The following is a 15925-nucleotide window of genomic DNA, read 5'->3' on the forward strand; positions in this document are numbered from 1 at the left end:
CTTCATTCACTCACTGACGTACATCTGCTTCCACTCCACCATTTGCTGCAACAACAGACCCTAAGTACTTAAACTGATCCACCTCCTCAAGTAACTCTCCATTCAACATGACAACCTTGCACCACCTTCCCTTCTCGTACATCTCATAACCTTACTCTTACCCACATTAACTCTCAATTTCCTTCTCTCACACACTCTTCCAAATTCTGTCACTAATCGGCCAAGCTTCTCTTCTGTGTCTGCAACCAGTACAGTATCATCCGCAAACAACAACTGATTTAGTTCCCATTCATGGTCATTCTCGTCTACCAGTTTTAATCCTCGTCCAAGCACTCGAGCATTCACCTCTCTCACCACTCCATCAACAAACAAGTTAAACAACCACGGTGACATCGCACATCCCTGTCTCAGCCCCACTCTCACCGGAAACCAATCACTCACTTCATTTCATATCCTCACATATGCTTTACTACCTTTGTAGAAACTTTTCACTGCTTGCAACAACTTTCCACCAACTCCATATAACCTCATCACATTCCACATTGCTTCCCTATCAACTCTATCATACGCTTTCTCCAGATCCATAAACGCAACATACACCTCCTTACCTTTTGCTAAATATTTCTCACATATCTGCCTTACTGTAAAAATCTGATTCATACAACCCCTACCTCTTCTAAAACCACCCTGTATTTCTAAGATTGCATTCTCTGTTTTATCCTTGATCCTATTAATCATTACTCTACCATACACTTTTCCAACTACGCTTAACAAACTAATACCTCTTGAATTACAACACTCATGCACATCTCCCTTACCCTTATATAGTGGTACAATACATGCACAGACCCAATCTACTGGTACCATTGACAACACAAAACACATATTAAACAATTTCACCAACCATTCAAGTACAGTCACACCCCTTCCTTCAACATCTCAGCTCTCACACCATCCATACCAGATGCTTTTCCTACCCTCGTTTCATCTAGTGCTCTCCTCACTTCATCTATTGTAATCTCTCTCTCATTCTCATCTCCCATCATTGGCACCTCAACACCTGCAACAGCAATTATATCTGCCTCCCTATTATCCTCAACATTCAGTAAACTTTTCACCACATTTTCTCTTTATATTTTTCATACTTCTCTACACTATTACTCTGCAGCCATTCTACAAAAGCCCTCTTTTTCTCTTCCACCTTTACCTTCACTCCTTCATTCCACCATTCACTGCCCTTCCTCATGCTGCCTCCAACAACCTTCTTGCCACACACATCACTTGCAATCCCAACAAAATTTTCTTTTACTAACTTCCACTCCTCTAAATTGCCAGTTTCTCTTACTTTCACTTCGTTATATGTCATTTTCAACCTTTCCTGATATTTACTTTTTACCCTCGGTTTTATTAGCTCTTCAACCCTCACTAGCTCCCTTTTACATTCACCTACTCTATTCCCCCACTCTTTTGCTACAACTAGTTTTCCTTCCACCAAAAAATGATCAGACATACCGTTAGCCATACCCCTAAACACGTGCACGTCTTTCAATCTTCCAAACATTCTTTTAGTTATCAACACATAATCCATTAATGCCCTTTCTACTACTCTTCCATTTGCCACTCTTACCCATGTATACTTATTTTTATCTTTCTTTTTGAAAAAGCTATTACTTATCACCATCTCTTGCTCAACACACATATCCACCAGTATCTCACCACTCTCATTTTCACCTGGTACGCCATACTTCCCAATGACACCTTCTACCTCTCCAGCGCCCACTCTAGCATTTAAATCACCCATGACAACTACATAATTCCTTCTACCCAGTCCTTCTACACACCTAGTTAATTCATTCCAGAACTCATTCCGCTCTTCTTCACTTTTCTCACTACCTGGCCCATACGCACTGACAAACGCCCAACATTCCCTACCCAACCTAACCCTTACCCACATTAACCTAGATGATATCTCCTTCCATTCCACTACTTTACCTGTCATCCATTCACTCAGCAATAAAGCCACACCCTCTCTCGCTCTTCCCCTTTCAATACCAGACACTCTACCAGACATTTCATCAACTATCCCTTCACCTTTCCCTTTTATCTTTGTCTCACACAAAGCCAATATATCCATCCTTCTATTCCTAAACATACTTCCAATCTCACATATTTTACTCTCTATCGTACAACATTCACGCACATTCAAACACCCCAAAACTAGAGTGCGGGGAGCAGTCACTCTCCCCCCAGCTCCACCTTTTTGATGTCTCACGGGATTATATTACAGGAGAGGGGGTTCTCAGCCCCCTCGTCCCGTCCCTTATAGTCGCCTCTTATGACACGCAGAGATACGTTGGCGCTATTCTAATTGTTTTTATGCCCCGCGGCCATAATAATAATAATAATAATAATAATAATAATAATAATAATAATAATAACAACAACAACAATTGGTTATTAGTTCCTCTTCCAACTTTTTTCACCCACTTTTCTGAGGATAAATGCAGATTGTGGATGTCCAAGAGCCTTACATATTTTGACAAAGAAACAAGATCCTTTCTGACTACATCTTGTTTTATATGGCAAAAATGATCATGTAAAATATGATCATCCTGATTGAAATGATTGAAGCTTTGCTAAGTAAACTTATCAATCTTCAGGATTTAGCTGCCCCAATTGAAACGCTGATGCTTCAGGCAAGAGATTGGCATTGACAAAACTAATGTTTACCAGTCAATGATGGATAGATATGACTGCACAAACTCTTCTGTTGTATCATTCTTGGGGTTGATAAGGTAAAATCCAATAAAGAAGAATTTGACTTACAGCAGTATCATCACATTCAATAGATCAAGAGACTGCTCCAACAATCTGAGGACATGGAAAATGATCAAAGTCAATTGGGAGAAGAGCACTTGGGTTGACTGGAGTGATAATCCATGTAACAGTCACTATCCTAGACAGAAGCATCCTTAAATATACTTTGCCTCAGATGTGCATGAACTTCCACTGTACCTAACAGCACCATGAACCTGATACAAAGAAAGCCTTGGATGGTTAGAACTGGGAGGTGACATTAAAACTCCAAAATGAGCTTCAGAAAATGACAGCCTTGGATGGCTTGGAAATAGAAGTGTAATGTGTTCTGGCATGCGAAGCGGCAAAAGAAATTCCATACAGATAGCAACAGGAAGAGGAGGAACAGATGGAAGAACATCAATATGAAAAGCTCAGGCAGGAGTGACTTCAACCACAAAAGGACCAATTGATAAGACATGAGTGATGGGCTAGGACTCAAAGAGTTAATTGTCCTCGTTTATAAAGTAGCTTCACTGGCCAACATTGTGATGAATGATTAGCCATAGCCATACATAAAGCAGCAAAATATCCTACTGAAAATATCACTCAGACGGGTAAACAAGAAATTATTTCACAAATGATACCAAAAAGGCAAGAGAAACTAGAGGTGGCATTGTGGTCACAACCAGCTAAAATCTAAAATTTTACTTTTTTCTTGCTCTAAGCCTCTGCCACTCGCTTCTCAGATCCTGGCAAGTGTTTGGCAGCGTAGAGAGGAAGGGGGGATAACAGTGAGAAATTTCTTTTTATTACTGTAATTTATATTCAGAGGTCACTAAGTTGGCATTTCCAATTAACAGTTTTTTTATTCAGAAGGAAAATTCATGAAAATAAAAAGTAACTCTTAGCTACTCTGTTTGAAAATGAATGAGGCTCCTATAAGATTAGTTGTGATGGAGGAAAAATTACAAATTTGAAGTAATTTGTATTTTTCATAACGATACAAACCTGTAGCTATTTATAGGGGTATTACTTTTGGCGAAGCTGAAAGACGAGCCATTAGAATTTTAGCAAGGGTTTACCACCTATCCGCTAGTTAGCAAAGGGTGGGGGGTAGTAGCTACCCCTCTCACTCACACACCTGTGACTGTAACTCACTTTGCTTGGGGTAGGACTTAAAGGGGCACAGGGCTGGCTGGCCAATTTGCATAAATAGCTACAGATTTGTATCGTTAGGAAAAATACAAATTACTTACAAATTTGTCATTTGTTCCGTAACTGGAATACAAACCAATTCTATTTATAGGGGTTGACTCACCCATTAGGAGGGTGGAAGTCCCTGCCAATCTGGTTTTTTGGCTTTGAACCGGGGACTCCCCTCTATGTGTGTTAGCACATAGTAGGTAGAAATGCTAAACCCTCACTAAAACCTTGCTATGTATGGTCTGCAGCCTACACAAGCTGTGTGTTTACAATGTTAGGAATGTGACTGTCAAGGTATGAATTCTTCCAAGTCATAGGAATCGTCTGAGGTCACCAAGACATCCCCAATACCACCTCACCATATATGGGAACATAAAAGTATTGGCACAATACTAGGTTACACAAAGGAACAAAGGTTTACCGGCATGTGGTTGAGGTCAGCTGTGCAGAGGACACTGGATGCTGATTTCCCATGAGAGGGGAGGATGAATAAAAGAAAGACCCAGTCATTCTTATTTATTCACTCGGACAAAAACTGAGTAACCAATGCAATCAACCTCCTGCTACTTGTCCATCACGGAGCTTGAGGTATTAAACCAGCTGTCGTGCAGCCACCAGAGGACCGATAGAAAACGTATCGAGTCTCCTGTGGGTTATGTCTTGGAGGTAGTGGGTGGTGAAGGTTGTCTGACGCTTTCACTCGCCTGCTTGTAAAACATGCGCTACAGAGTAGTTGCGTTTTATGGCCAGGGACATAGCTATGACCCTTGACATCATGATCTCTAGGTCGACGTGTCAGAGGAGGACCTGGATTTAGTGTGATATCAATGACCTTGCGAATCCAAGTAGAGATGGTAGTTTTTGTGATCCTCCTCTTGACCCTCCCCGTGTTGACGAAAAGCGCTGGCACACAGGGATGAACTTCTGCTTTTCTTTTGAGGTGGTACCTCAAACTCCTTACCGGATATAGTAACAGTTAATCTGGGTCGTTGGTTACAGAACGGACACTCGTTACCTGGAAGGAATCGAATCTAGGATCTGCTAACCCCGGATCCTGAGTCTTTAATACAAACTCAGAGATGCAGCTGAACCTTACCTCTCCCCATCCCTTTGAATGGGCGATGTATACGAGACACCATGAAGTTCACTAACTCTTTTGGCCGAAGCCACGGGGAGATCTGTTGCCTGGCGTAATGATTCGTAGGGAGGACGCTTCAGGACCGAAAAACCTGAACCACATTCCATGGAGATCTCACTTTTGACTGGGGACAGGTAAGTTTGTAACAAGTTTGTAATTCAGTGTGAGGAGAGAAAGTTCTAATGAAGAGGAAATATCTACTCCTTTCAGCTTAAAGGCAATACTCAAAGCTGAGCGATAGCTTTTTCTTACTGAAATCAAGATGAGCATTTCCTTTCGCAGATGCATGAGGAACTCCGCTATTGCTGGGATGGTGGCACCGAGGTGAGAGATAAACCTTCCATGACACCAACCACAGAAGACATTCCACTTTGCTTGGTAGAATGAAGCTGAAGAGCTTCGCAGGTGTCCAGCTATCCGCTTCACAACTTGTTGGGAAAATCCTCTATAAGTGAGGAAGTGCTGGCTAGTCTCCAGACGTGAAGTTGTAGCAAAGCTATGGTCTTGTGGAATTTGTCGGCATGTGGTTGAGTAGATCGTGTTGCAGAGGGAGCTCTCTCGGAAGCTTCGTTAGGAGTTGCAGAAGGTCTGGGAACCATTCTGCGAGATGCCATAGCGGAGCTATGAGGATCATTGAGAAGTTGACTGCTGTTCTGGCTTTGTTGAGTACCCTCCTCATCAGACAGAACAGGGGGAAAGGCGTAAATGTTGATGTTGTCCCACTATTGTTGAAATGCATCTTACCAGAGAGCCTTGGGTCTGGGACTGGGGAGCAGTGCAATGGGAGCCTAAAGTTCAGGTCCATTACAAACAGATCCACCGTCACGGAACCCTATAAAGTCAGGACTTCGTTGGCTACTAGATGATTCAAAGACCACTTGGAGCCCACTATCTGAGTTGCTCTACTCAGGTTGTGTGCGAGCACAATCCTTTTCCCGGGAATGAAGCGAGCTGATAAGGTCACAGAGTTGATTTCTGCCCATCTCAGTATTTCTACTGTCAGATAGGATAGGGGCTGCAAAAAAGTACCGCCTTGCTTGTTGATTTAAGCCACTACTGTGGTGTTGTCGCTCATTACCACCAATGAGTGGCCCGCCAGGAACTGCTGGAATTGTTGAAGGGCCAGGAAAGCAGCCTTCATCTCTAAGAGATTTATGTGCTGGTACTTTTTGAACTCTGACCATAGGCATGAGGTCGTGTGGTGCAGCACATGGGCCCCGCACCATTTTTTTTTTTATGCATCTGAGAAGAACATCAAGTCCGGGGGAGAGACGAGAAGATTGACACCCTTTAGCTGATTCTCGTCTGCTACCCACCACTCGAGGTCCGTCCGTTCCTCTGGTCCCATGGGAATCAGAATGTCCAGGGAATTGTATGTCTGATTCCAATTGGACCTTAGCAACTGTTGGAGAGATCATATCCTGAGGTGGCCGTTCGGAACTAGATGGGCCAGGGATGATAAGTGCCCGAGGAGACATAACCACCTCTGGGCTGGGAGTTCTTGTTTGAGGAATGGTCTTGCAACCTTCCTCAGTCTCACTACCCTGTTGTCTAATGGGAAGGCTTTGTGAAGATTGTTGTCTATTATTATTCCTAGATATGCCAGTCATTGAGGAAAGCAGAGATAGACTTCTTGAGGTTTACTACGATCCCCAGATCTCAGGAAAGCCCCAGAAGTTTGTCTCGGTGCTGATGAAGGGTTGCCACAGAGTCTGCTAGAAACAGCCAGTCATCCAGATAGCGTAGGAGACGGATGCCGATTCAGTAAGACCCAGATGACACTAGGAAAAACACTCTCATGAAAACCTGTGGTGCTGTGGACAGACCAAAGCACAGTACCTTAAACTGGTATTTGTAGTTGTCTAGCATGAATCTGAGATACTACCTTGAAGACGGATGGATAGGGATCTGGAAGTATGCGTCCTTTTGATCCAGTTTGCACATGAAGTCCTGTGGTCTTACTGCTTGTCTGACCGTGTCTGCAGTCTCCATGCTGAACAGAGTTTATCTGACAAACTTGTTGACAGCTAAGAGCCCGATAACTGGTCTCCAGCCTCTAGATGCCTTTTTCACAAGAAAGTCGACTGAAGAAGCCTGGAGAGTCGTCGAGGACCTCTTGGAGAGCGTCCTTCTCCAACATGGTCTGGAGTTTGGACCCAACTCCTTTGCGGACCCATTTGCATAGAAGCTCGATTTCAATGGAGTCTTAGTCAGTGGAGGCTGAGATTGAATGAACGGGAGGCGATACCCTGAACAAATCCCGGAGACTGTCCTGGGCTCTGCCCCGAGCTGCATCCACCTCTGCCAGCAGAGTTGCAGGCATCCCCCCCATTTGGTGGACAAGTGAAGGGATTGCCCATACTAGCAGTTACAACCTTGGCCACCAACTCTAGGATTTTTCCCTCCATGGGAGGACTTGGTGTCTTTCTTGTCCTTGGTAAGAGAGGGATATTTAGACACCTATGTACCCGTTGCTGTAGTCCTGCTTGTCAGTTTCGACTGCTTGTTCTGCGGCTGAGAAGTAGCTTTACAGGGTCGGGATGTTAAGGCCCTATGGGACTCCCTCCATCTCTCTGCAGCTCACTCAACATCTTTGGGCTCAAACAGGGAGGAACCCTCTAGAGAGGAGTTTTGGAGTTTCAGAATCTTGCTTTATGGGACTTGGTGATGAAACCTCTCAACTATCGAGTCCCTCCTTCTTAGGATAGTGTTTGCCCACAGGTTAACTACCTGATGGGCAAGGAACTCAATGGTACGAGTGCCTGATAGAATAAGGTCTCGATTGCCTTCCTGGAACTTTCCTAGGATAAATCCTTGGTCTACACCAGGTTTCCCACAGAACCCAAACAGAGATCTAGCCATGAAGTAGCCTGGATGGCATACTTCACCACCTTCTCCTGATTAAGGATCTCAGAAGCGGAGAATAAGACTTGCAGTCCGGAGAGTCTCTCTCGAGAGATTCCCTTTGTCAACACCTCTAAGGAATGATGTAGAGGAAGGGTTAGGAGAGGCTCATCAAGGACCTTGTAATACTTCCTCTGCTGGACATGAGGAAGTAGTAGGAGTCTAGAGAATGAGTCTGTGCAGAGGGAGCCAGAGGAGCCAGTGAGTTGAGATAGAACCTTCTTTCGAGCATTCTTCAGCCCTTGAGACTAGGGCAGGGCTGCACTGGACTTGAGGGGCTTCTGAGTGCCGAAGACATGGTCTAGGACCGTGTATTTGCCCTCCTGAGGAGATATCTCTGGGTCTGCTAAACCAGTGAGGGACCTCATACAGGCCAAAACCTGTCAGAAGGCATTCTCGGACTCTGTTACACTTCCGATGGTCTAGGATTGCCAGCGAATTCTTTGTCTTCTAACCACGAGACATCATTTCGAGGTAGGTCGTAGTCGTCGTCATAGGGATGGATAGGAAACACCTGTCTGACCGCCTCTGCGGGTCTAGCATGCCTCGTAGAGGACTTCGGCAGTCTCGAGTCCTTGGACTCTTTCCTTGGTGGGAAGAAGGTCTCCAAAACTGATGGTCTTGCCTGGACACCTTTCTGCTGCTCACCCATAGGAGGAAGGATGGAGTCTTCTACAGGTTTAGAGGCTGCTCTCACCTCTTGCGGGACCTCCTCGATGGGAAAGGGATGAAAGGATCTAGCTAGGGACCCCACCCTGCAAGGAGCTTCCTTCTGGATTGGTGGATTCAGAGCAGTTGTACGAGGAGGAATGGGAACGACAATGCTCAGCTTTCATTTGACCATCATGACAGGGGTCAGCTTGACCCTGGATGAGACCACCTCATAACCAACTCCTCTTTTCCTCTTCATGGGAGAAGAAGAAACTGAAGTCTCCTTATGGGAACAAACTGGATTTTTGCCTTGGATCAGTCGACGGCGAGGAAAACTTCTCAAGGGGAATCCTGGGAGTCTGTGAAGGGCGAACAGGGAAACCTGTTGCGAAGTCTCGAAAAACAGCCCTCACCACGGCTACTGTCTAATAGCAGCGCTATCAGAGAGCTCCCCTGAAGGGAATGATGAAGAAATTTCCGCAAGGAAGTCCCACCTACTGCCGAAGACAAACCAGCAGAAGGCTGAAGAGTTATGGTCTACTTTCGTGGGAATGGAATAGGTCATGAGGGAGGTTCCCTCGAAACCTTGAACGCCTGTTGGCTGGAGGGCACCTTGCCTTTCTCTGCTCTCACCATAGAATGCGATGTCCTGCATTTACGGCGAGGAGAACGAGGCGAAGGCGCACGGCAAGGAGACTGTCGTCGCTCCGGAGAGTCTCTAGAGGCTCATGAAGGAGAAGACTTGCTAAGCCTCTCTTCACGAGAACAAAACTGTTCCTTGGAATGGCGAAGTTCTGGCGAACCTTGCCAACGTTCCTAGACTGATTCCTGGGGTCACTTTGCAGCTGGAGAGTGATCACGTATGATCGTCTGCCAACGAGCTGTTGATGGAGACTGTCGATCGCTCTGGGGAATTGGCAAGTTGCCGAACGACGAGCAGTGAAAGTCTGATTTTGGATTCCTTCCTCTCTCTTCGGAGATCAGCGAGACGTCAGCGAACAACGAGCAGAGGGTGACTGGCCAGCAGCGGGTTGTTGGCAATCAGCGAGATCGATAACCTGGGGACGAACAAACCCTAGGAGAGCGGCGAACAGCTGATGAAGTTCGCGAACGACTTAACCGTTGGTTGACGGCGAACAGCTGCACGTTGGCAAGTCGGCGGGAGATGACCAACCGGATGGCAAAAACCAGCTGGCAAACTATGAACCGGAGTTCGTTGACGAGCTGATGGAGAGGAGAGGTGATCTGACGAACGCCGCAAAGCTGGTGAACGACGAGATCAGGCAGAATCCAATGAAACACGCAAAGATCAGGAACCAGAAGGAGCGTAGCGGGATGGACAAACGTTGTCAGACTGACGAATTCTAGGCGACAAAGTATCCTTTGAAAGGGGATTGTTCTACAGTGGAAGACGACAAGCCAAACAGACGTCTCTTTGCCGAAGGCGAAGGAGCATGTCAGGCGAAAAGGAGGATGAGCGCGGCAAAGACGAGCTTCCACAGAAGAGGGCAAGCAGTAGGCTGGTCACCAAAAGGCCTCTGAAAGGTGTGCTCTTTCGCGAACGAGATCACCTGCAAGAGAAACGTGCTTCGGACTTAGCAACATCACCACCTCCTTCGAAGGTGGGACGGGCAATCCCAGGGACAGACACACCTGCAAAAAAGAAAAAAAGAATAAGGAATCCCTGGGGGGGGGGGTAGCACTTGGCTAGGGGAAGCAACGTCTTTCTAGGACCGAGGTTGTCCAAGAGTTAAGTTTCTGCTCTACTACTCGACAGCTCCCCGGTGGAAGCCGGCCGAGAAGTAGCTTTGGAAGAAGGTCAGGAGCCAGAAGAAGTAGCTTTATGCTTCTTCTGCTTCAAGGAAGACCCCGAAGGGGAAGAATCCCTTTTAGCCTTCTTCTTCCATCGTCGCCCAAACCTTTTCCAATGGGAGGCAGATCACTCCCGGCCTTCACTACAAGTGTTACCGGTATCGCAGCGTTGAGCTCTGCAAGAAGGACACAACCAGTGGGAACCTTTTCAATAGATGACATGAATGTCCTGCAAGAGCGGTCCTCACGACCAGGGCAGGTACGCATTGTTGAAAATCAGGCAAATACAGTACACACAAACTGTGAAAGAAAAAGCCAAAAAGTTAGTAAATAGTGGCTGTCCAGACATTTGGTGTGGAAGAGCAGTAATAAGCGTTTTCCATCCAAGCCGAAAGGAACTGGGATACAGTCACAGGTGTGTGAGTGAGAGGGGTAGCTATTAGCACTCCACCACGCTAGCAGGTAGGTGGTCAACCCTCGCTAAAATTCTAATGGATCATCTTTCATCTTTGCTGAAAGCAATACCCCTATCAATAGTGTTGGCTTGTATTCCAGTTATGGAACAAAGAAAATTGATACTGATGAATCTAACACTAATGTTGAAATGACAAAAGCTTACTAAATGGACAGCTCTAGCTAAAATAATGACTTTTTTACTTATGCATTAGTTTCATAATACACAACTGTATACATATAGGTAATTACTGTGAAGAAATAAGTTAACATTACCTCAATTTATACTCCATGATTTAAAAATATAATACCAAGACAGTCAATTATGTAAACTAAGCCACAATATCTGTTATTGTTATCGTGTTAACAATTTGATGACTAATTTAATATGAATGGTGTGCTTGCTACAGAGATCAGTGATAATTTCTTCAGTAAAGTAATAAGGTAAAGCATTTGTGTAGGAATACAGAATTTTCACAAAAACTCAAAGAAATATTAAAAAATCATATACTTGGTAAAGAGCATTCATTTCCATTGTCACATAAAGGTTCTAATCATAGAAAATAATGCTGTTTACATTTGTGATTAATGAATACTCTGTCTAAAAAATTATTACTAAATCTATAATTCAAGCGTGAATGTCTTATTTGTAATGGAAAAGTCCCTTTTCATCATAAAAGGTATGAGAGTTTGTAAGATAAAATATAGTCTAAACTTGTCAGCATCCACTAACAGTTAATCATCCCATAAAAGTATTCACTAAGATTCAATAAGTGTTTGATAGTGAGATATTTTGTTAATACTGAACATAAACACCTCTCTATAATCTTTTTGGTAGAAATGTATATCAAAAAGTATCCCCCAAATATCTTGTAACACGTCAAATAAAACATTACTCACCTAAAATGAAATAAACATGATGCCTTGAGAGTGCAGCACCAACACGGATATCTCCTCGTGCAACAAGCTGAAGTTGTAAGGAACTTTTTTCACCTGCTTCTTCTTCTCCGGGCGACTCAGGAATAGGGTGGGTTTGTATTCCTGCATGTGAATATAAATTTAAATTCCTTTGATCCGAATGATATCCTCTAACCATATCACCATTTTTAATCTTTCACTGTAAACAATATCCCCATTTTTAACCATTTTTAATCTTTTACTATGAACAATATCCCCATTTTTAACATTTATAATTGTGTACTTCAATAGAATGTAAGAGAACTAGGAAATTTTAAATGATTTTTAACAATCTTAATGTTAATTGATAAAATTAACTATAAATTTTCCAATCAACAATAATACCATATATTAGTTATAGGTTGTACTTACCACTGAAATTCTAGAATTGAATTGTCTTGTAAATCTTTTTAAACATTGCATTCATATTTACTACTTTACTCACCCCCATTGATCATTTTGTATGGAAATGTCCTATTATAACAAAGTAAATATAATCTACAGCAATAACCAAAAGAATAAACCAAAAACAGTACCTCCTTGGGGCTTGATGTTCCTGAAAAAAGTAGCAAACTCTTGTCCCAGGCTGAGAAAGGTCATATGAGTGGTAGTTGACCAAGTTAAATACAGTTGGTCATTAATTGTAAGTAGGAGTTCTCCATTCACGCTCTCTACAATTATTTCACTAACTTGACAACATTCTCCCTGAAAAAAAGGAACATAATTTTTAATCAGAACAGAAAAAATAAGAAAAAATTTATAGCTTTTGTTTCATTACTACAAACCTATTTCCATAGTTATTCTGGTCTTAATAAGCCTGACCATAAGTGATGATAAACTAAGAAAGCGATGGCTATTTGCAAAGAAAAATGGTAATTAAGGCAAATCCAATATCGTATAATATAACAAACCCATTCTAACATTAAAATACTGTACACCATATACTTTTTCTGTATTTGCCATTCGGATATATCTCCAAAATTCATGATTTCAGACCCACAAATACCAGCACCAGGACTGGAACAAACTGCAGGTTCAAATGTTTAATGTGAGAATTGTCCATGAAACAGAAGACTACTGATCCTTCAAGACAAATAGGCATATACAGTATGGAACACCCTCAGTCAAAGAATATAAAGGCATTTAACTGATAAAAACTCTTGATATGCATATTCATGCTCCAATATCACTAAGATTGCAACAAGCCAAAAATCACTTAACCTTATTGGTCTAGCAACCAACAAGCTAGACAAGCATGGTTAAGTATATATTAGGAAGGAGTACCCTGCTTCTCATAAATCCTGCTATGAATAGGGATGTCATGAGAATCAGGTGATAAAAGTTTGAGGCAGGCATAAGAACTTCTATTTGTGTTCAATCTACCAGAATCCAAACATGGATGATTCCATCTTCGATTGTCTTCTTATCATTATGGGCAAGACACAAGATGATAGAAAGCCCTCTCTGGTCTTTGTTGGTGATTTCAATGCTCACTAGAGGGAGTGGTTAAATTCTGTTTCTCCTACCGATCGTCACGGCTTAAGAGCTTTGGACTTTGCCTCTGAATCAGGCTGTGAGCAAATCATAAGTGAAGCTACTCACATGTCTGGTAACTGCTTGGACATCGAATACACTGACTCCCCTGGCATTATAACAAGTAAGGTAGGTTGTCCTGTTGGGACTTCTGATCATGCCTTGATTTCATTAGTAGTGAAGACTGAGTAGCCTGTGCCTGATGTATCATACTCATGTACGATTTAAAGCTGACTAGAATGGGATTCTGAGTGATCTTTTGGGCTTGAATTGGTCACAACTGTAAAGTAGTGTTGATCCTGTTATCCCTTTGAATGAGAATCTAGTCAACATAATTAATAGGCGTATTCCTTCTCGTGTGCTAAGATACCGAGTGAAGGACAAACCATGGTTCAATGAGGACTGTAGACGTGCTTATTGGAGAAGCAGGAGGCCTATCATCTTTAGAAGGGTAACAGATCAGATTTTACTTGGAATAACTATACTCAGCTTAGAGCTTTTGCTCAGATAGTTTATGCTTTAACTGAAAAGGAATATAATTTAACCATAAAAGAACCCCTTTCTGGTATATCCCCAGGATCATAAGTGGTAGACTACCCTTAAATCTGCACTTTTGGGTGTAGATGAAACAGGTTTTCCTTTACTTAAACTAGATGGCTCTGTCACTCACTGTATAAAGGAAAAGGCAACTTTGGCTGATGTGTTTGACAGTAAACAGATTAATGAGAAACTTGATATTCATAATGCTTGTGGAGGTGTAGACTCAAATGGTATTTTTCCTTTGTTTTTTTTATAATGACTGAAGGTTTCTTAGCTCCAAAGTTATCTGTTATTTTGGGCAAGTTAGCAAGAACAGGAGCTTTTAGCACTTGTTGGAGAATGGATAATGTTACCCCTGTGTGCAAATGTGTTTGTGGTAGCTGAAGTCCAACTGAATACTGCCAAATTTCCATAACTCCCATATTATCTAAAGTTTTTTAACGTCTTCTGGCAAAACGTCTTAATAGGTTTGCTGAGGGTAATCATCTGTTCCCTAGTTTGTAATTTGGCCTTCTTTAAGGCCTTGGGGCATGTGATGCCCTTCTTACAATCTCCAATACTGTACAGAAATCCCTTGATTGTGGTCAGGAAGTTCGCATGATTGGCCTTGATTTTAGTGCTTCCTTTGAGTGTTAATCATGAGGCCCTTGTTTTCAAACTCAAACAGTTGGGAGTGAGTGGGATGTTTCTTGGCATCATTATTGAATTTATACATAATAGATAGCAAAGAGTTGTTGATGGGCACTATAGTGAGTATAGGAATGTGATAACTGGTGTTCCACAGGGTAGTGTTCTTGGCCCACAACTTTTCATACTATATACACATGACATGTGGTTTGGCTTATAAAACAAGTTTGTTGCATATGCAGATGATGCTACACTCTTTGCATCAATTCCATCTCCTGAATGTAGATCTGTGATTGCTGAATAACTTAACAGAGATCTAGGTAAAACTAGTGCATGGTGAAAATTATGGGGCATGAAGTTGAATCCTAACAAAACTCAAAGTATGATTGTAAGTAGATCAAGGACAGTGGCTCCTCAGCCTCCAGATCTCAACATTGATAATGTTTCTTTAACTCAGCTTAACTTTTAAATTTTAGGTGTGATTCTTGACAGCAAATTTACTTTTGAGAAACACAATAGGTCTGTGTTGTCTTCAATTGCAGAAAAAATTGACTTATTGAGAAAGTCCTACAAGATTTTTGGTGATCAGTTTATTCTTTAGAAGTGTTTTAATTCTTTCATTCAACCTTGTTTCAAGTATTGTTCTTCTGTCCAGTTTTCAGCTGCTGATTCTCATCTTAATTTGTCAGACAGGAACTTATGGTCTATTAAATTTCTTATTCCTGTTCTAGATATTACTGTAATCTTTGGCACCGTCGTTCAATTAGTTCGTTATGCATGTTGCATAAGATTTTTCATAATTCTGATCATCCTTTACATTCAGATCTTCCTGGACAGTTCCATCCTGTTCTTAATACCAGGCATGCAGTTAATTCTAATAGTCAGGCCTTCTCCATCATGAGGCCCAATAGTACACAGTATTCTAGAAGTTTTATTCCAGCTGTGACCAAGTTGCGTAATGATCTTCCAAATTGGGTAGTTGAATCGGTAGAACTTCAAAAGTTCAAACTTGCAGCAAATGTTTTTATGTTGAACAGACTGACCTAAATTTTTTTATAGTTTATATATGAAATATCTGTTTTGATGTTATTGTTGTTTTTCATTTTTTTTATTAATTGCTAATTATTTCTCATATCGTTTATATACTCCCTTATTTCCTTTCCTCACTGGGCTATTTGTCCCTGTTGGAGCTTTTGGGCTTGTAGCATCTTGCTTTTTCAACTAAGGTTGTAGCTTGGCAAATGATGATAATAATAAAGGGATTTTGACGAAGGAAAAATCTATTTCTGGGCGAGAGACCTGTGCCGC

At 42.3% G+C, this 15925-nt stretch overlaps 1 protein-coding gene across 1 annotated transcript in view; it reads right to left on the reverse strand.

Annotated features, from left to right (window-relative positions):
* LOC137653565 (protein hobbit-like) overlaps nt 1–15925 on the reverse strand; it is a 572883-nt gene that overhangs the window by 413352 nt on the left and 143606 nt on the right. The window contains 2 exon segments of the mRNA XM_068387072.1: nt 11861–12001; nt 12454–12622. Coding sequence (XP_068243173.1) covers nt 11861–12001; nt 12454–12622 — 310 coding nt within the window.

This window comes from Palaemon carinicauda, chromosome 14 (genome assembly GCF_036898095.1).
Source record: "Palaemon carinicauda isolate YSFRI2023 chromosome 14, ASM3689809v2, whole genome shotgun sequence".
NCBI classification, from domain to species: domain Eukaryota; kingdom Metazoa; phylum Arthropoda; class Malacostraca; order Decapoda; family Palaemonidae; genus Palaemon; species Palaemon carinicauda.